The following is a 23,292-nucleotide window of genomic DNA, read 5'->3' on the forward strand; positions in this document are numbered from 1 at the left end:
TAAAAATATTAACGAAAAAATATCGAATAAACATTCCCTCTTAGCACGACAATTACGACAAACAAAGCCATGAAATGTAAAAAATAATAATGGTAATGATAAGAGAAAAACATTTCAAGCGCGACACTCACGAGCGTACACGAAACAAAAATACTCGTTAGAAAAATATTAAGTCGAGTTCGAATGACTGGGCGACAACGCGCGGCGTCGAAAATAACGCGTTTTTATTTATATTAAATAACTTTTTAAATAATAGGTTGAGAAGAGAGACGTAAATAAATAATTTGGATATAACTATAGTAGTTATGCAAACATTGTTTCCGGAACACAATACTTAAAAAAAAAAAAAAGAAAGATTACAGTGTTTACACTGTTCAAGAAGAAACGGGAAGAATGTTTGAAAATATTTGAAAAAATGGCATGTATTGTAATGATGGTAAACTTGGAAAACTATGGTAATGTTTAGACAATATCTGATTCCCTATATTCTTTACGTTTCCCATCGATTTTCTGGTAGATGATCGCCAAAAAAATTATCGCAAGTCTATAGGTTCGACACGTTTAGTTCGTCATTCACGATTTTGGATTATAATATTATTAAAGTTACAGAAATAAAAATAAATATATATTACCTCTATTGGTTTTGTACAATATTTAAATGTTTTACTTACTTACAAAGTTGAAAAAAGACACGGTCTCCTGCAAGTTTAGGTATAGTATTTTTATTCAGTGGAGTATTTTTCTCTTATATTGAAAACTGTCAATTTTCTCGGGAAGGTTTTTAGAAGCTATATTGAGTCAGGGTAAATAAAATCAAAAATGAGATAATATTACGTTATCTGATACATCGCAGTATGATTTGTTGTAGTATAAACTTAAATAAATTCGAATTCGAATTTGTATGAGTACTACTGAGCTCAATAACCTCGAATGTCGTGTTGCATGGTTTTTTCACACACAATAAACAATAAACATGTATTATAAATAATTTTTTTATGAGACTATGCTATAAAGAATATATTTTGTACCTATATAAACCTATATTTTTAACTCACAGTCATTTTAGAAAATCGACAGTTTCAATTATACATATCGTAATTAAGAGTGGTCCGTTGAATTTGAATTTCATGCTGATGAAGACCATATATTTTTGCCACTCTGTACATAAATATGTATAAATATAATATATTATGATGCAAAAATTATATAAATAATATAAAATTTAACATAATAATAGTATATACACTACACAATATTATAGAATAATATTATGTAAACAATTTTATAATTACATAATATAATTAATTTAATACATAATAGACATTAATTATATTGTATATAATAAATATATATAAACTATATCATTTATATTTATACTTTATTATGTACAGGTTTAGATATTTTTAATATATATATAAACTAAAAATAAAAAAAAAAAATGTAGAAAATTATGTTTAAATACAAAACTACACACTCATCACCGTCATCGTCAATGTTATCATCATATTATTACAATATATTATTTCAATAAAATTATCACTGCTCTCAATGTAGTGGCTATCATCACGCCGCTTTGGATCGGCGACGTAACACATTTCTCAGCTTGTTGAGATTGTCTAGCGTAGTTCGGTCGTCTGGCGATATCCTTAGCGCATTTTGATAACTGGATAAAGCCTCGCGATGTTTGCCATTCAGATGCAGCATGGCTCCCAAATTGCTGTGACTGCTAGCGTCCTGCGAAAACAACAGATCAATGGTGGTTAAGAGATAGTGCATCACTCGTTAAATTGGTGGTGGTGATTAGTATGGTGGGAGTGGAGTTAGGAGATGAGATTTCTATGACTTATTGCTTTTGGCATACACGTAATCGTCAGAATCATATATCGTTAAACAAAGTGATGATATTATTGACAGTGATTGGTAAAACGAGAAAAAAAAGGGCTAAGCGTCGGTTTTAATTTATTTTATGAGAAACATAATCAAAATATTTCTATAGGTTCTGAACACTGAGACTCCATTTTTTATAAAAGATTTATGATTAAAGTCGTAATGTTTACTTTATATTTCATATTATTATTATATAGCGCTTAGGCTAGCATAGAAATTCTATTCACTCGAAAACATACTCGCGATAATTTTTTAACTGCATGATTCTGGGTTTAAAAATATAAATAGAACGCTTAATTTAGAACAATATGAAACTCATTCAGTTTAATTTTATTAAAAATGTCTTACGAGTATTTTATCAAGTAGACCATTGTAATCAATTATTTTTTGAAATTAATATTAACCTAAATCTAAAAGTTTAAAATAAATAAAAATGTATACAGATTAAATATAATATTGTAAAATATAAGAATGGTTTATAATATTTTTCGACGGCGTGTGTGTGCACCACACATGGACTGCATACATTAAAATGTGCTTGAACCATAGTTGATGGATGAAACGACAATAAGTAGAACATACGAATCCATTAAATTAAAATTTTAGTTAATCGGATAAACAAAACTAAAAGGCGATGGCAAGGAATAAAAGTAATAAAAAAAAAACGGTTTTTCTAATAATGTGATATTTATTTTATCGTATGTGTTAAAGTTTTGTAATAACGGTCACACAGAAATGTGTTCACGAAGATAGAGTCGCGTTATTACACCAACGTGCAGTATTCTTATCAATATTCAAAATGCTGTTTTCGCAATAACTTTAAACGACGTGAAAGGTTGTGGGGCGAAAATATCAGCTGTTTGTATCTTTTCGAACTCACAAATTGCTCACGATCGTCCGAAATAATGTGTATACGGTTTGATACTATCGTTTTACGTTTGCTGATGATGTCAAACAAACACCGTAAAAATAAAATATTTTTATCGGTTTGGGAAAAATATTATATTATGTATGGTGTGATCCGATTACGTAAATTCGTAACAATATACATAATTCAAATCGATCAATTTATGCCGGAAAAACGACAAATATCACAATGTATAATACATTTTAAAGGATGCTATTTTTGAACGTAAAATGCATTTTAATAACAAACATTTAATATAATCAATAGTTGACTTCATTTTTCGTTATTTATATTGTTCGCGTTAGCAACTAAAGAAAATCTGTTAAGTATAGGTAACTGCTTTGCTGTACAGTACATGTCGAGTGTCAATAAATCATTGAAATAAATTGTTAATTTAAACCATCGTTATTAAACCTTATTTATTTATTTTTTTAATTTCTGATTATTTTGAAATGAACTGGACATTTTTAGGTTTTGATCTCCCCTTAAGTTCAAACTAGATCTAATTAATTACACGAAACTATCCTCTAAGTAAAAAATATAAGTATCTTTTTAACTATAACAAGTTTCTTCAGACACACAAAAAAAAAAATACACTTTATAATATAATCAATACATTTGTCGTTTCTCCGTTCAAAATCTAAAAATGTATTTTGGAAAATGGTGAAAAATCAACCAGTTATAACAATAAATATTATCTCAGTAAAAATATTTCGAAAGCGCGACACCGATTTTGTATTTATTGTTTTCCTTTTATTGCATGCATTGGTTTATATTTTATATAAATGGATTATATACAAAATATATAATTTTGTGCAGTATACACATTATATACGCCCTGTATACTGCTGCTGTATATATACATTTACAAATCGTAATGTTATATTATAATCCTAAGTGACAACGGTTCTCTAGCTGTGGTGCAGTATTCCTCTCGATTGGTAGTTGTGGTTAACAAACGCGTTGTCACCGATGTCTGCAATATATAGTCAGGATTAAGGTAGTGAGGAGGTCAGGCAAAAATGATGGTTTTGAACGTCTAAATTAAACCCGAAGAGGGGCGTGTTTTCAATTAAACCGTTCGTCGCAGACGAAATCGAAATTTCCGCATAATCTTCTTCTGGCCGAGCGCCCCTGCCTTCTGCTGTTCAGCGGACGGGGTTACCTCGTGACTATTGTATAGACGACATAATTCCAAACGGTTTAAAAACGATTATTGTTATATAATATCGTAATAATAGCTATACAAAATAATGAGTTTATAGCAAAACATTATAAAATGGTAGATGATTTTTATCCATTTTTTTAACAAACCCAAAAGTGCTAGTATATAATAAGTGTTATTACACGATCGGATCAGTGATGAAATGTTACTTAAATTTTTAACGATTATATACGTAATTACTATGTAGACATGTAGTTGATTAGACGAATAAAATAAAATAAAAAAAATATTACTAAATTAAATTATACAAAATATTGTAGACAACCATTATGTATTTTTCTTTTATTCTCGGAATTTGCTTATTTACAAGAAATACGTGCATTATTCAAATTTTTAGATAATTTAATATAATATTATATACTTAGAGCATGTTACTTATGACTTTATTTATTACAATTGAACAATATGCTTGACGGTTGATTACTTTTATGCGATAATTCTAATAACATATATTATTTTAAATATGTTTTTTTATTTACATGAAAATTATTTCTTTGTCTCACTATTTTTTGCATGCACAGTATTACTCACAAAAAAAAGATTGCAGTCGATAATTAAAAATCTTAAACGAGATAATAGCAAGTAAGTTCATGTCTGACTCTTTAGTAAAGTATCAATAAAGCATAGGATAATAAATAACAATATAGTTTACTGTTTTATAGGTGACTTTACTTAAACCAATACGTTTTTAAAATTATTGAGCGGAGAGAACCACCTATGATATCTATAGATACCTTTGATATAAGTATATTAATATCAATTGTCATTGTACGGTACAAGGGATAGCTTTATTGATAGGGAAAAGTTCTCTAAAAAACTCTTGTGGTATATGACAAGACAATCATAAGAACAAATGGCTATGGAATCATTAAACGGCATTATAATATACGTAAAAAATATTTACAGAAAATGGTGGAAATATATTTTTTTTAAATAATAGAGAAATAAATAAAGGCGACAATGAGTGTCAAAATTTGATGTCGCTTGATCAATTTTTACCATTAAAATTTCGGTTAATTTTATCGACCCAAAATTTATGGAGACGATTTGCGTTAATTATTTTGGGATTTAAAAGTCATTTCTTTCAATTCTATTTTTCATCCACATAAACTGAATCGTTTTCAATTTTTATTACGTTAACTTTTATATCATAATATTATACAAAAAAATATTATTATATGCTCCATAAGCGAGCGTCCTGTACACAGATGTGATTACATAATACTAAACAAACCAACCCTCATGATGATTTATTTATCGTACAGATTTTCATTTCAACTACGTTCCAAATCACGTATACATAAACAGACGCCAAGAATATGCTTACACAACACAAAAATGTGAACTCATGAAACTCTATAAATAGAATTTCCATCTGAAACGCGGTACATTGATTTTATTTTATATCTGTATCCATATGCAAGTTTTATAAAAGTATTACCAAAAAACTTATTTACGACATTGAATTTTAATGTAGGTACTTTATGTAATTATGTACCTTTCTTAAGTGTATACGTAGTGTAGTGTAACAATATGTTTCACTTTAGAACGTTTTAGTTCTTTTTTTCAAATTTCGATCGATCACTATTCCCACATTCCTAGCCCGGTCACATTTAGTTTTAAGTAATAAAAATGACAATAGAAGAATTAAATAATATTTAAAATATTATATGTAAAATATAAATATAAATATATATTGATAGAATCTAGTCATTAATGCACTAAATGGGTTTACGGCTATTACAGCCAAGTTATTATGTTAGATATTTAATCAGTGAATAATAAAAATCGATTTAAATTTTAACTTATTACGATGCAGTAAAGGATAAAGCGAACAGATTATAGTATCTCGAATAAATATATTTATATGATAAATCATAAAAAATTACCTTCGACTGCGCGAATAATGAGAAATATTCATTTTTTTAATACTCCATTTTTTTTGATAACTTAAAAACTTTTTATACCTACTTAAGCTATACGTTAATATTTTTATTTAAGAAAATTATTATCACGTATGATATTAATAATATTTAAATTCTTTTAGAAAATAAAATGAATGATTGTTGTCACTTTTTTTAAGAACCAAAAAAAAAAAAGTAATAATAATATCAAGTATAATTTATATACCTTATAAAAAATGTATGTTTACTTTTTATCAGAATTTTTGGTTTTAGAAAGAACTAGTTAAAATGCGTCTTGTGTTAAATATTTAACCTAAGCTATAAATATTTTATTCATTTTAATTTCAAAAAAATTAACGAATTTTTTTAACATTTAAACTTGAAAATTATACGTTTACACGCTTATTTTTTTCAAATTTTAGTTTTAACAATTTATTTGGAATTTTGGATTAAATTTTATCGAAATTTATAGAACAAAAAAAATATCAAGACTGTCTATAAGTAGCTCCATTTAGTGAGTGTTTCAGTTATTTACTGCTATTTATTTTTAAATTACGATAAAATTAGAAAATCGATTTAAAGTATTAAGAATTTTTCTTTTTAGCTGCCTTAACTAGATTCGTTTTTTATCAGAAAAGATATAAATATTAAAAATCTAATCATTTTTAATAGTGTACTCTAAAGTTCTCGTGGTTAATTTAAACATTTAGGTACAAATATTCTAAGAGATCAGTTATATCTTCGTCTCATAATAGATACATTTCAGATTTTTCAGTTTATATCGATTTGACTAAAATGTACAAATATTATCTATAGATCATCATACTTGTGGCCTGAGTATGGCTGCTTTTCTGTACATTTCCTCAGCCTTGAGTGACACGCTCGCCTGTCTGAGTGCAGTGGCTGCTGTAACAATCAAGTCATAGTCTTCGGGTTCAAGCGCGACGGCTTCTACTAGCTGCGATGCGGCTTCAGAGTACCGTTCTTGTTCCAGTAGAAAAACTCCTGTGAAAACAGAGATTTACCGGTAACAAATATTTATATATTTAAGTACTATTAACTGTTTTTTCAATTGCTTTTCAGAAGATGATACAATGTTATTATTTTTAAATTTATTTTATAAAATATATACCAACCGAAATGTTTGTACACAGACGCGTCACCGGGAGCCAATTTTTTTGCCCGTAGAAACCAATTTTCTGCTTCGTGAATACGCGTTCTCTGAAATACATTTGTTATGTAAATCATACGGTGAACAAAAGCAATAAAAAAAAAACAATCTAGAAGGTTAAGAAAACAAAGTGTTTTTGAGATATAATTATACATAATACATAAATAAATAAATATATTTTATTATATACTATCTTTTCCATATTTTTATTTTTATTAAATATACTGATGATTGAAGATTAAAAAAATACAGTGTTACATTTAAATTTTAAACTAATATGATACGTACCTAAGTTATATTATTGTTTTACATTTTATGGTATATATTAGAAAGTTTGAGATATTTGAATAGCTTAATTATTGTAGTTAGGTCCAGACTTATAATTACTTGGAGGTGGTTAGAGTTTCTACTCGTTCTTGTTAGATATTACGCGTTTGGTTAATAAGTGTTTGGCTGTTAGTTGTACACTTGTACGCCACAGGTGGTGTAAATGGAGGTTTTTCCCTTTACATAAAGTACCGGTCGATGAATATGGTATGTGCTACTCTAAGTAGGTTAATTATTGTTATTTGTATTTTGGAGAAGTTTTATAAGCAAACTAGAGAAATGGATGTATGTAAAAGAAGCAGATGTTTTAATGTTTTCACTTCAATATTAAATTTTTATTCTAAATTCTTTACAAAATTTTAAATCTAATTTTTTAAAAGGGCTTATAAAATAAAAATATATATTTTAATTTTGTAATAGATATGTAAACAGTTAAAGTAGCTTGATAAATATAATGAACAAGAAGTACATCGGATACGCTTAGTTATTCTAAAAATGTTTTTTGTGTACTATTTTAATGCACACGTAGTTGAATTTTATACGAAGGAACTTTTCACAAATTGATTTTCGTTGGCTTAAATTATTACTAGTATTTGATGTATTTTACATTCAATGATGGAAGTTTTTATTCTTTGATACCTACGATCCCCCAAATACTATTTAATTAACTTAAGGTTTATAAACTTACGTCCACATAACACATTATACAGAGGATAACTTAATGTGTTTCAAGACTCGATGATTCTACACGGTTGACGTTACGTATTTCTTAATATTGTGAATCAAATAATGTTTATTTATCGTATTTTTATTTTTGTTTTTTAAATCTTGGATTTTATTTATAAAAACGAAAGTTTGTTGCATAAATATCAGTGTGAAACAATATCAAACGAATCAAACATAATCTATTTATTTTAAAATGATGACGATTGTATAACTGTGTATCTGTAGGTATACAATCCAATCGATGTTTCAATTATGGTAACGCATTGGTGAATACAGTTCGAATTATTTCCGTTTGTTGAATTCACGAGCATTGACAGATTAACAAATCAAGTTTTTTTATTTTTTAATCTACTGATTTTTTTTTTAACGTTTAATCGTCATTGCGTTGAAAACAGCTATTGAAAACAACTAAGTTCTCAAACCGGAAAGACAAACAAAAGAACAATAGATTTTTAATCATCATCAAAAACTAGGTCACAGCGTAAGTTGAAAAGGAAAACATTTTTTTTTCTGTTATTTCCTTTTTAGTTTATTTTTTTATTATTATTATTACTATTTGCACTCGGAGATGAAAATATAAACTCCCGCCGGTATACGATTTGACAAACAAACTTTGGTATAGACAACTGCAAATCCAAACACAAAAGTCCGAATATAAACATGGTGTATTATAGACAGGTATACATTACATATATAATACTATGGCGTATTTATATATATATATATATATATTGTTTATTATCAATTGTATGTATGTACATTTTATAAATATATAAGATGCCATTAGGAGTAGTGGTTTTAATTCTATATTGACTTGTGGATAAACAAGTTGTGTGCATAGCCGATATTAATAAATATAATGGTATAATACAAAAAAACTAAGTGTATTCGTAACTTAATAATATACTAAAGTCTACATTATCAGTATAATATATCCATAAGTTGATGTGTATAACTTAGATTTATAGTAATAATCATAATACTTAATGATATCTATAGTAATAGTACTATGGTACAGAGAATAAGCATTAAATTATATAAGTATTGAATATATCTATTGCAGTGCAATATTATACTTTGTAACGTGGTCGGGGGAACGACCAGTTAAATAAATGATAACTACGGAGAATCGTTGGACCCTATGGATATATTTAACCGTTGCTGTGGGTAGAGATGAATTTAAGGATCGTAAATATATTTAAATAACCACGGACTCAATGACAGTCACAATTAATCTATAATTGTTACAATATTATAATATAATATTCACATATGGTGTAATCTTAATATAATAAATGGCTGTGTCGATGGTCTAGTATAAACTGACTTCCTAATACATCGTGAGTGTTGGCCATAGGCCTTACAATTATATATATGTGTGTATATGTGTGTTAATATTAATGTATTGGTTAGCAGACAGCAGTTAATCATACATAAAGTAGAGTTCATATGCATATATAAGTGTCATGTAACATATTTATATTTATAATTGTTACAACTTGATACGTAACACGTCTTGGCATTTATGTATCACAAGAGCATTAATTCTTAACAATATTATTAGCTAAATTTCGAATAACTGGAGTTTAAAATAATTAAAAGTAAAAATTTAATTTGACTTTGGTTTCATCATAATCTGAAAATTTGGTATAGCCAATTTATAGGGTTAAATTGTGTAAAAATCTTAAAATTTGAACGATTTTAAAGCAAAAATGAATAGTATATAATGATTGTATAAGTTTTAATAATAGTTGGATATGTATGGACATATAAACAAAAATATTTGTACAGTAGAAACTTTCATTAATTTCTCAGTTACAATAGAGTATAGACTACATTTGCAGCAGTCACATATTATCAAATTTAACGAACGTAAATTCTATAACTGTATAATATCGAAATCTCCGACATACTATGATGACAAAACTTCATTATTAGATTTGATAATATTATTAAATCGATTTGACACAAATTTCAGTCTAAAATTAATCGCTACAGGACGTATACATTGAGAATTTTGAAACATTGACACTATTATTCCGTTTTAATGTTATACTTCATTGATTTTTACAGTACGCGTTACGCATTATTATTATTATATAATTATATATGTATTATAACGATCTATGTTTGTCGTCGATCAGCCAAATCTCACACACACACATGTTACACAACACATATTAATATTATATGTATTCATGAATTGTATTTTGTATAAATTATTATCGGTGCATTGTTAATTATAATTTTGTGTTAGTATCGTTTTGGTTCTTCAATGCGCATGTGCGTATGACTTTTAAGTAATTAGACACAAAAGTCAAAAACTAAGTTTTGAGATTTTGTGCAAATCATCTTATAATTTTTTATTTTTTGTGTACGCGAATCATCATAATTTGGTTTTAATTATTTTATTATTAAATATTGGAAGTGTATGAATCGTCTTCTATATTTTTATTTATTTTCACGTGTCGATCGGTATTAATCGCTACCTTAATTTATCATATTTATACTATATAATTTTATTTTTTTATTATTTGATATTGAAAGTTTTTGTTGATAGATTATGAGTTTTTATTTTTATATAATAGTATATAGTATTCGTAACAGCTGGCTAGCAGTGCACCGTAAAATATTTTACAATATTTATAAATAGTTTTTATTATTTATTTTTATTAATTATTAGTTATAAGTATTTATATGCAATATCAATATTTTTGTAACGACTAAGTTAATTTTTTTTTTTATTCATTTATTTTTGATTATTTGTATTTTAGAATTTTTTAATGTATTGTTGTGAATAATTGTTTTATACAGTATTAATTGTATTAAATTAGCTGTACTAGCAATTTAGAAGCTACATACCAAAAAGCTTTGTTACCATTTATAATCTAAATTACCCATGGTTCTATTTTACATACATATAATTATATGCTCCTACTACACAATAACATTTAGTAGTGTTGCTCTGCGATCCGGTCTACTTCCTTGAGTGGTAATACACACAATACGCAAAGGTCAGTCGACAGGTTTTGATACGTGCGAAGTATTTTTGGTGACTGGGCTTACGGTCTATTAAGGTTCGTTATCCGACTCATAAAAATATATCATAATATTATGAATGAGTTACTGAGTCTGATGTAACACTGATAGAATTTAAAAGAACTATTTGAGCTAAAAAACTATTTAATTGTTGATGGTTAGTTTAATGTAAATAATATATTACAAATGTATTTGTAATACATGTGTATGTTAGCAAAAATTAGGGTTATAAGATATTGTCAATAATGACTAGAAAATTATGCAATTACTCGTTATATTTATAAATTAATATCATTCGTTAGATTTTTACGACAACGCGTAATAATTTAAAGAAATTATACCAAAATTTCTCAAAATATAAATAGGTGGTATATCTAATGGGGATAAATAATTAATCATCATTTAAATTAATTTTCATTCTATGAATTGTACTTTATTTTGCGTCACCTATTTTATCAATACAAAACCAGTATATACTAATTAATTTATTAATCTTTATAGTAATTAACTGACAACTTAATAATGTATTTTAGATATTTCCTAAGAAACAAAATGATATCCTAAATTATATCATAGTTCCCAGTAATAAACATGATACCTACTATATATGACTTAGAACTAAACACTCTGTAATAAAAAATATTACTTAATATAGTGAGATTTAAATATCGTTTTTGATAAATAACACGTACAATCATTCTGTGATTTAGATTATTTAGAAATTAATAAAAATATTAAAAAAAATCATTATATCGACAATAATATAAGTCACAAACGGTTAGTCAAATTTAGTGTGGCAGCTGTGTGTTATTCGATATAAATAATTATAATAGTGACACAATATAATGACATGGAAACCACAAATTCATTTTGCGTTTTTGTACCTTAGTAGAGGGATAAAAGGGTAAAAATAAATATTGTACCCGTTACACTGTAAGTTTCATTTTAAAATTATTATTTATTAAATTAAATTATTCATATTAATTAAATATAACGTATTTTTATAATTCAAAAATACATCAACAACGATCGAGTTCAGTAAAAGTTTAGTATTATCGTATCGTATTTTATCGTAACGAATTACGATGAAGTTTGATAATCATTTAAGTATAAACTTAACTCTAACTTATAAAATACACTTAATTTTTGTAAAATTAATTTGAGCTTATAGTTTTTAAAAAAAGTATTTTTCTTGCGCTTATAAAATATTTATTTTTGTGCTTTTGGGTTGCGTTTGGGTCATATTTTGTGCTTATGAGCTATAGCCTATAACGATTATAATAATTATGTTTTTTTTTTTTTTTTTATGTAACCAATTGAAATACAAGCAATTTTTAAAACATAATTTTGAATTTATGTTTAAACTTTCTTTATAAGTATTATTACGTTCCAATGGTAATGTTAAGTTTATAATTTAAATGCTAATGAAATATTATAAAGTTCAATAAAATAATTTAGAATATTAATGATGTTTATACAATATATACCTATATACTAAATTATAATAACTATAATAATATTATTTATGATAAAATATTTATTTTTAAAAAACCAATTATTGTAAAAAATAATAAATGATCAAAACGAGTTTTTATCTTCTCACGATGACATCCGCTAGAGTTTGCTAAAAAAAAGGACAAACCATCAAACATACTCGTATTTTAACAATTGATCACTTCGAGTAATATATGTCATAAATAGTATTGTTGCGGTGATACCTGTAGTAATGCAATAACGTTCTTATGACAGAAGTGGGTTATGCACTTTATATAATATGTATACCTACGAATCGTATAATAATATATTATGTGTAATGTGTACAAATGAATTATAGGATACACGTGTAAACGAAACGACTGCGTTGCATAATGTCAAGACGTGTTATCGTTGTCCTACAGCGTTTTATTTGTTTTAATATATTTACTGTGCGCATACGCCCATACACGCAACGGAAACGGACGTCCTATAATATATTTTATGGGGTATGTGTAATGAGGTTCGGACATATATGTAAAAAAAAATGTCAACACCGAGGTTGCACTTGCGTACAACGATCTTTATTTTAAATTCGTGTAACAATGTGGTTATAAATAATAAGATTTTAGCATAATATACTCGTATTTTGATGCAACAAACTGTTGGCAATATATTATAACTACATTACTGTATAGGTACATGACGATCTATTAGACTAATTACATTCAAATCTCGTTGGTAAATTGTTCGTGATATCGATTGATTTAATATGGATGCCAATGATGATTTATAAAGATTTTAATTTCATATTCGGATGCAAAATAATTTTCTTAACATCGCGATGTATAAAATAAACCAATGCAATATTTTATAATATAACCGTTCACAAGTAACAAATTAAATGTTTTTAAAATATAGGAGTGACATAACTTTGTTCGTCTAAACTTTCTTTAAACTTTCAGTTAAAACAAACAAAAAAAAAAAAAAAAAAAAAATGAAAAATTTTTTTATTCGTTTAACGCTGCAGTATATTTTGAAGTATTGCGTAGAAATGTGTTTTATTTCTAAACACGAAAATACAATTATGTACTGTCATTAAAAAGAAAAAAATGCGCACAAGAAAAAAATTATTTACACAGAAAAATACTTTAAACTTCTGTGTAAAAACTTATTTTTCAAAATCACAAAAATGTACGATTGAAATCAGTAAATAATAATTATAATGATTATAAAAATTATACGTACCTAAAATAGCAGTCTCTGATAAAACGTTATAATGTATAGGTAAGAACAAGGCTATATAAGTCTATTATTTTGTATTCTGACATACTAATAGTAAAGTTCATTTTTTTTTTTTTTTTTTTTTAAACAAATAATTCGCATAAAACAAAATATATTTTTAATCATTGGAGTTTATATTAAGAAAATCACGACAGCATTACAAAATTAAAAAAAAATGATCAGTATCTGTATAAAATGGAACAAATTTCAACTAATTAAGTTAAAAGTAACTTTAAAAAAAGTAATTCATCAAATCACGGTTAAGAAAACCATTAAAAAAAAAATAAACAAAAATACGAATTATACTCCATCATAATTTAACCGATAATTGGTTATCATTTGTAGTATTATATTATTACTTCGTAGTGTGTGTGTGTTTGTGTGTGTGTGGGAGAGAAGTTTACACGTAATAACTAGTATCCAAAGCACTATAAATCGTTTAATAAGATAGGAATACAATAAAATTTAATAAATATTATCTTTTTATAAAATGACAAATTGTATAGTTATATTATAAATATCATTTTTTTTTTTTTTTTATACAAAAACATTACACAACTGACCAGAAGATTATTTTTTATCTAGCCGTATGTCTGCGAACTGCAACTATTCAATCATATTATATTTATATTATGATCAACGAAAATCGCAAATGTGATTACTACATGTCTACGTTACACATTTGTCATTAAATTGTATACCTCTGTAAATACAATTACACATATTAAACATCATACAACCATGTAGATTACGTTTTGATATTATTACTATTGAAAGTAGTCAAATATTATAATACCATTCAGCCTCGTTCTCACCAAAATTGTTTTATACGACTGTTTAATAGAGCAACTTATGATTTTTGCATTATCATTGGTATATCACTATAATATATTATGATGACATAAAATTACCTGAAAACGATTTCTATGGTTCGATTCGGCGTTACGTTCTTAACATTTGATATTTATTCTTATCAAGTTTTTTTTTTGTTACTTTGCAACACATTTCACATTTTTAAAATAATATGGTGATTAAATTAAATTTACAAATTATTATCATCCTATAAAAATTATAATATAAACTAATTGCTTATTAAAAGTTTTAAATTTTAAATAATATCATTGCGTCATTGAGATAAAAAAAATTACACACATTATATGATGGGACTGTACTTATTTATTATTATGGTACTGCATTTCATGCGTAATAATATAGTGACCATCCTTAACTTACATTTTTTGCGAGCCATTTCCCATAACTCAAGTGTGCCGGAACATGATCAGGCCCGACTTCTAGTGCCGCCTTGTGCCACATTTCGGCTTCTTTGTGTCTATTAAGTTGCGCCAACGCATCACCATATAAACTGAACAGTACCTGCAAACGAAAATAAAACACGTACACATAAAAATGACATTTTATCACAGAATATTTATCGTCTAAGGAATATTTATGATTCTCCAATAAAATGGTTCGTTTCGGAATTGGTGAAAAAAACTTGGGATATTTGTACCTACGAGTAAAAAAATAAGATAATGATGTTGAAAGTGGTGAATAATATTATTTAAAATGTGTAAATGTGTAATTCACCTGTTTCGTAAATTTATTTTTATAAATTCAAACATTCATTATAATTATTAATTCAATTTTTTTTTTTTTTTTAATGGAATTAAATCCAACAAGATGTATTTAGGCCTTAGGGTAAATAATTTTTACTTGACATGCGACGATTGTTATTGATAACAAAAACTCACAATATCCTGAATAATATTACATTATACACATAATAATTTTGGTAAATAATTTTCGTATATTGTGTACTATTTATGAAATAAAATATTTAATGAAAAAAATATTATTCATTGCATAATTTCTATGACTGGCTCTAAAGAACCTTTAAATGATCTTGAAAACTGTTCTTTATGATTAATTTTTGATCTAAAATTTTTACGTTATGCACACGATACGTTAAAGTATTGCAGAGATAATATATAAAAATATTATATTAAACAATATGACAGCGATAATATAATTGTTTGTGGCCAATTTAATTGTTGTACATAGACACCTTTATCTTTATAATCCAAAATATGTACCTCTATAATAACATTATCTTCACTGACCTCCTATACCGTCTAATTTATACAGGGTGTAATATATTAGTGAATTCAGTATATACATATATATTTTCAATATTAACTTTGTTTATAGTCGACAATTGATAAGATTCATTAATTAAAATACTCATCCAGTGAGCTTTATATGGTATTTAATTAATTTATTAAATAAACAATGTGTATGCCTATCGACCGGTGATATTGGCTTTTTGAGTATTACATTTTCCACTATTTTATTTAAAAATCTATTAAAATTACATATATTCAACATAACATAATTATTTTAGAATTTTTATCGTATAAATAACTAAAAAAAAAAGTGGATTTCATTCTAGATTATATTATATTCGTGATGAATTAAATATATCACAAATATTTGATAGAATTTTGTACGAAAGATTATTTATTTAATTTAAAATGTTTTTTTATCTCCTTTTAAATATATTTTAATTAAATTTTACCTAAATGATTGACATTTGCTTTTTATCAGTTTTGGTTGGCAATTAAAATATTGCGTTCCTATCTTAGGATTATTAATAAATTAATAACTATTGAGATTTTCTGAAAAGTTTTGTCCGGTCCATCGTAAAGTTAGAATATATTAGGTACATGATATTACTATTGTTCTTTTTGACATGGTTAGGTGTTTTGGACTTTGAAGTTTGATATAAGTTAACGCAACTATATTTTGAATTTAGATTGACTTAAATTCGGAAAACTTTGTTGTTGGTTGTCTTTGTCACTGATTATATAATACTAATTTATGCATTGATTAAACAATTTATAATGTCTTCATATATATTCCTTTTATAGTGTATTTTACAATGTCTTTATAATTATGTGAAACCGTGTAAAAAGTGTCAGACGTAAATAGATTTCATTAAATGATTTTCAAAAACCATACTATACCTACATAAAATTCAAAAACATAGTTTATATTCAACTGTTTAATTATTAATTAGGCGTAACATACAATAATTATTTCTTTAAAGAATTTATCTACGTAGGAAGCTGTACGATTTTAAAATCATTTTTATAATTTCCAAAAAAATTATTGCTTTAATCTACTTGTGATAATAGTGCAAGCTTATTACGTTTAAACTTAACTAAATAATCTCTGACATAGGATAAAGCCTAGTCGGGGCTGCTGTGCCTTATTAGTTTATTACAAAACTAAATCCTATTAAATGTATTAATTTTTTTTATACATACAAGCCTATTTATGCTATGCTTCTATTCTTAACTAAATAAAAAAAGGTTAATTTATTTCTTGTCCAAAAACAAAAGAATAAAAAAACAAAAAATTTAATTCATGATACCATAAATAGACACTATGGTAAGTTGTGTTAGAAAAATTGGCTATTCAGGACGCCGTGTCACTATTATTATTATGCTACACAAAAAAAAAAAAAAAAAAAACACATGTATTTTGAGATAATATTATATCATCAAATTTAAGACCCAAATCAAATGCCATACGATTAAGCGTATTAATATAACATGAGCTTTGTATGTATATCACGCATGCACATTACACTTCAACACTTGAGAGGTTTAAATGCGTTGTTCAATGAGGGTGAAAACCATCGGTGTATGTAATTTTCATTTGCTTTTTTTTACAAAATATATATTTATTCGATTGTCCGTATTTAAGTAAAAAAAAAGACAATCAAAATGTTGTCTGACTACTCATTTAATTTATAGATGTTAAGCGATCAAAGTTATATAATAGATATGAATTAGTGCACGAAACTCGATTCGCATTTATTGTATTGTGAGTATAGAGGCGACTGGAGTACGCCTAGTGTGCGTTTTGTTGTACCAGACTGTTTGATGGCGGGAAATCATAACGGACGACAAAAAACAATACAAAACACCTACCACTGAACAAGGGTGAAAACAAAGGGTCAGAAAACGATGACGACGTCGACTATAACAACATTGTGTTAATTATTAACGCTAACACGAAGGGCGAAAAGCGAAAAAGGTACGTTGAATAAATAAATAATGCGATAAAAAAACCACCAAAACATTCAAACCAAGATTAGCTGAGTTACGTGTTAATTTTTTAGTGTTTTTACCTCGTTCACTTATAATTATACTATAACATACATTTCTTTTCAATCACTTCTGTCATATTATTTTTACGTACTTGGAATATTCAATAAGGTTGTCTTCTGGACTGTTCGTGGTCGTTGTTCTCGATACATTTTACGTGGTCCTCATTTTATATCGTATCTTTTATTTTATCGTACGCATTATATTTAGCTATCGTTGCCGAAACATGAAGTATGACGACATGATATACGAGTAGTTTTCTGAAGTCCTGATCACTACTGCAATCATGTGATTTTTTTAAGCGCGTTTTTCTTTTGTCACATTTGATATGACCTTATTTTAAGACATTGTTCAGGATGAGTGCTTTGTCTAATACGGTCAACATTTTCAGATAATGAAGTCTGGAGTTGCTAATTTTATACTATTGATACGCTCATCGTGTTCGAAACGAGCAATATTTGTACGTATAAACGTGTAAAAGATGTACACAGTGTCTTAGAAGACATTGTCTTAGCATAGTAATATAATACTTGAGTATCGTACTTTTTTATGCGGAATTAGCGTTAGAAGTAAGGAATTAGGATCTACATTCAGAACGCCTGCTATAGCCTATAGAAGAAACGTTTTAATGATATTTAAGTATTTTTGAATTTTTTCGATTCATTAAATACAATAAAATTATAAAAAATTTATCACTTCTAAAGTATTGTCAGTATTATCATATAATTTGAGTCCTTATAATTTTATTTTATTTTACAAATATTTTGTATCTAATAAATAATGGTAATTAATCATTTGGAAAAAAAGGCGAAAATACATTGTTTTGTTTGAGGCACCAATACTTTTGTAGCACCGGGCTTGTTTATATATAGTTTTATTGTCCAATTATCACAATGACGGTTTTAATAAAATAAATATTCAATAATGCTTACCCGAGAGTTGTAGTACGGTGGTAAAATGGTGACTGCATGCTTGTAGGCCTGCACCGCGTCCAAATGCCTGCCCCGGTCAGCATGCAGTTTGCCCAATGTGACTAGTGCTGACACCCTACTGGTTTCGTGGTTCATCGGGTCCTTGGAATAAGAACCATCCAGTGAAATGCAAAGCTTCAGCACAGATTCCGCTTCTTCACACCGACCCATCGTAGCCAATAACTGTCCCATGTTTAGGTATGCCACTGCGGAAAAGAAAAAATATTAATATACGTAAAATATTTTGTATTTTTCAGCGGCGTCTAATTATTACTGGAGAGAGAGCGGAAAGTATATGAAAATGCTATGTTCACAAAATAAGGGAAGACGAATATGTTTTTTTTTTAGCAAAACGATGGGTGTAATGCTTGTTAGCCTACGCTTGTGTAGTGAGCTTAAAGATGTCAGAGCCTACTCGTTTTTAGTATAAAAAAATATGTCCCAATGCCTTGTGAAATTGTTATATTCTTATCAATATTTTTGAATTGAAACATGAGAAGACGTTATAAAGGACACATTAGTCTCTGATTTTGAAAATTATTTTTTATAAGTTTTAATACAAATTTAACAAGAAACCTGTTTTTTTTTTTTAATTGAAAATTTTAGAACAATATATAATCGTAACCAGGACTTTGCACCCAAATCTCTTATTAAATTATGAGTTTTGAATTTTTAAGTAATGGAATAAAAAATGTAAACAAATATTTGGGTATTCATAATCATTATTATTACATAGGTAAATATAATAGATATATAGAATTTAGGTTAAAGCATAAGATCAATTAATAAGTGGTTTAATTAATCATGAACAAAAATCCTTGGCACAGGAATATATTTTTTAGATATCATAAGATTGCATATTTTCATCTACTTAATAATTAATACATATAAAGAAAAACATATTCAGATTTTGATTAATTCGGGTGTTCTAGAAAAAAAATCATTTGGGTTGTATTTGTCTAAGGGGTTTAGTTATTAATAGTTTTTAGGAGTTTTAAGGATTTAAGTTTATTCATAAGGTTCTAATCAGTGATCATAATACAGTCAAAAATAATTTTTTTTCTTCAAAAAAACATTTACAGGTGCGATTGGCTTGTAATTAAATTTCCCCAATGCAATTGAATGTCATATACACGGACGTAAACCGAAGTTTGTCAATTTTCTTCTCACCGTCATCGCCACCAATCGTATAATAATAATATATTATAATGCTATTTAGCGTGACTGGTTATTGCGCTGCAGGTATAATAATAGTGATGGCGATGATAATACGCAAGGAAAACAGACACGCGGCGAATAAACTCATCCTCGTGAGACCTTAAAATAATATTTGGTCGCCTAATAGTAAATCGGATATAAATTCGACCCATCGCGTTCAACAAACAAAGGAACATGACACGCGTCTCTATTTACATAAGTACAAGCGAGAGATAACTGCGAATGCAATAATAAACTACAAGTATATAATATATTATATTGTATTACGCTATATTATAGGTTTAAAGGATAATGCCAACTATAAAAGGTTTGTTTTTGTTAACAACCTTTTTTAATATACAAAACTCTCAATCGTTTCGGATGGCTGCGTCACATCGATTTTTAATTAATTTCATATTTTTTTGTTGCGTTTTTTGTTAATCTTAAATCTAATTAAAAAAAAAAAATAAAACTCAAATTATTTAATTTGATATTTAAATAAACAATTTGAAAATTAATAAATTACCTTTACCTCATAAATACATATTATACTATATACCATCTATTAGTCAAACATATTAATCCTTATTTTACCTGTTTCATTATTTGAATATTTGAACTTCCTAATGATATATTAAGCTATTGGTAGAAAACTTAGAAACTAGTTTAGGATTTTGATTTAAAAATGCGTTCATATATGTAAATAATAAAAAAAGGTTCATTTTAAGTAATTTACTTTTTTAAATATTCATTTTAATAAAAATCTGTTTACATCACCCAATATAATGCTGCAAATTATAAAGTTTAAATAATTTAACTTATTATGGTCGTTAAGTATATTTAAAATTTTTAAAAATCTCGATTTTGAATAAATGGTGGGGAGCAATATGCAATTTTGATGTACGGTGAATTTTCGAATCACGTAGATAGTAAAATTATTTCCAAAGTTGTAGGTATATTAATTTAGGTGCCTGTAATTGAATAATTTTCAGGAGAACAGTAAAGTATTAATTGTAACAATAGTTATTAATATTAAATAGCGTTGAGATAATAATTATCACGACTCGTATTGAGAGAGATGAACACTGAATATATCAAATGGGTTAGGTATCCGATTAAATGTTGTCATAAACACTTTTGCTGTAGCATTTACTAGCATTTATCTTAGATTTCTTGTATAAGTAGAGGACGTTCAGAAATAAAAATTCTTGAGAGAGGAACTGATCTAAGAGTGACGTGGTAGGTTATACGCACATAAAATACATGTATACGAGTAAGTCACACGTGTATACATTATTGTTATAACAACATAATATGGTTACGCTAGTACTTTTTAAATGCTGTTCTTTGCAGCGACAAACATTATATATATTATTATATACTTTTGATGTAGTACCGTGACCGAGAATATGAAAACGGAGAGTTCGTTTAAGATGTAAGAAAAAGAAAATTTAAATTTAAATTAAAAATACAGGATAAAACGTACACCAAATGTTGTTTCGATACTATTAAATTAACTCAACTTCCACTCTACGAACAAAAATATTTATTTTTTTGTTGTTGACCTTTTTGACGTTTTAAAAATTAGTAATTTATACAAAGACGATGATAAAACTTATACTACACATATGCTATCGACAATATTTATGATAACGATCTATATATAAAACAACCATAAATATTTAAAATGATGACAAGTGGTTATTTGCTGAGGTCTGTTATTGTTTAGACCGAGTGAATTGTCTCGTTTTCTTTTAAATCACGTTCTATGGTAGTTACGATCTATAAATATGTGTCTTTGCACAGCTAAAAAAGTCAGTTACAATATGTCATCGTTATTTTTATTACAGATGTACATAAAGAGGTGGTGGATGCTATAAAAATAAAAAATACATAGTTTTATTTATTTGTCAATAAAAAAAATTAAACCACCTAGTGTTTCACGACTGATATAAGTACGAAAAAAAAAAATCGTATTATTATATTGTGAACATTCTAATTTGTGTACAAATGATTTTTCAATAATTGTATTTTTGTGTAAAGGTGTGGATGAGTTTCAAATGTTTAGGTACTTACCACATTATTTGTCTTTATTGAAAGAATATTAAATAAATCTTACTTTTGGATTATTAGAAAGATTTTATTTTACTTAAAGACAAATTTAAATTTAATTAAAACATAACAACGGTCGATGTTATAATAATGTCGTTATAGCAAAAACTATTACAATATATTGTTTTCATTATTAATTTTATGTTTTAAGAGCCAAGACTATGGTACTACATAATTATCATCAGTCCATCTTATTACACGATTGTATAAGATCATTCTGTCCTATCTTTATGCAATTAAATTAAAGTTCATGACCGGTATAACGAAATGGCCTACTATTATTATGGTCAAAATATCATTAAAGTACTTATTACATACTTAAGACGAGGGTTGAATCGCTTGGACATTGTAGTAGTCCATGAAATATGTCTCCGAAATAAAACTACACACTTCAGGTCTCGTATAATTTTACTTAATTTTTTCTCCATTTTCATTAGATCCTATTTTTTAGCAGAGCACACTTGCAACCAAGCCTAGAAAAAACTGATCTCTTAGTAATATAGATCACATAATAAGTGAGAGAAAGATATACTATGTATCTATTTAGATAGAGGAATAGTATATATATATTAGAGAGAAAGAGAAAAAATAGATATATATATATATTTAAGGTATAAAACAGATAACTTTTGTTAGTTTCATCTGCTTGTCTTGACACTAGATACATATAAATAAATAAATAAATATACGACAAAAATCTTATTTATTTGTAAGAGAAACCGACCGCGCCACCGAGTCTATATCGGCAGTGAGAAAATAAAAATAAATAACTATGAACGTATGAATCATAATTGCAAAGAATTTTCGAGGCAATTATGGGTCAATAACATATATTTATATATATATATTATATATACACATAAGTGCTTATTAGTATGTGCGTGCTTTCCACAGAGC

At 26.8% G+C, this 23,292-nt stretch overlaps 1 protein-coding gene across 1 annotated transcript in view; it reads right to left on the reverse strand.

Moving 5' to 3' along the window:
* Positions 1 to 1,393: 1,393 nt before the first annotated feature.
* Positions 1,394 to 23,292, reverse strand: part of LOC112600506 (transmembrane and TPR repeat-containing protein CG4341-like) — a 267,606-nt gene continuing 245,707 nt past the window's right edge. Inside the window, 5 exon segments of the mRNA XM_025347744.1 lie at positions 1,394 to 1,734; positions 6,750 to 6,928; positions 7,060 to 7,144; positions 15,177 to 15,317; positions 19,048 to 19,292. Coding sequence (XP_025203529.1) covers positions 1,564 to 1,734; positions 6,750 to 6,928; positions 7,060 to 7,144; positions 15,177 to 15,317; positions 19,048 to 19,292 — 821 coding nt within the window. The 3' untranslated portion in view covers positions 1,394 to 1,563.

Source organism: Melanaphis sacchari, unplaced genomic scaffold (assembly GCF_002803265.2).
Source record: "Melanaphis sacchari strain LSU unplaced genomic scaffold, SCAv2.0 Contig65_pilon_pilon, whole genome shotgun sequence".
NCBI classification, from domain to species: Eukaryota; Metazoa; Arthropoda; class Insecta; order Hemiptera; family Aphididae; genus Melanaphis; species Melanaphis sacchari.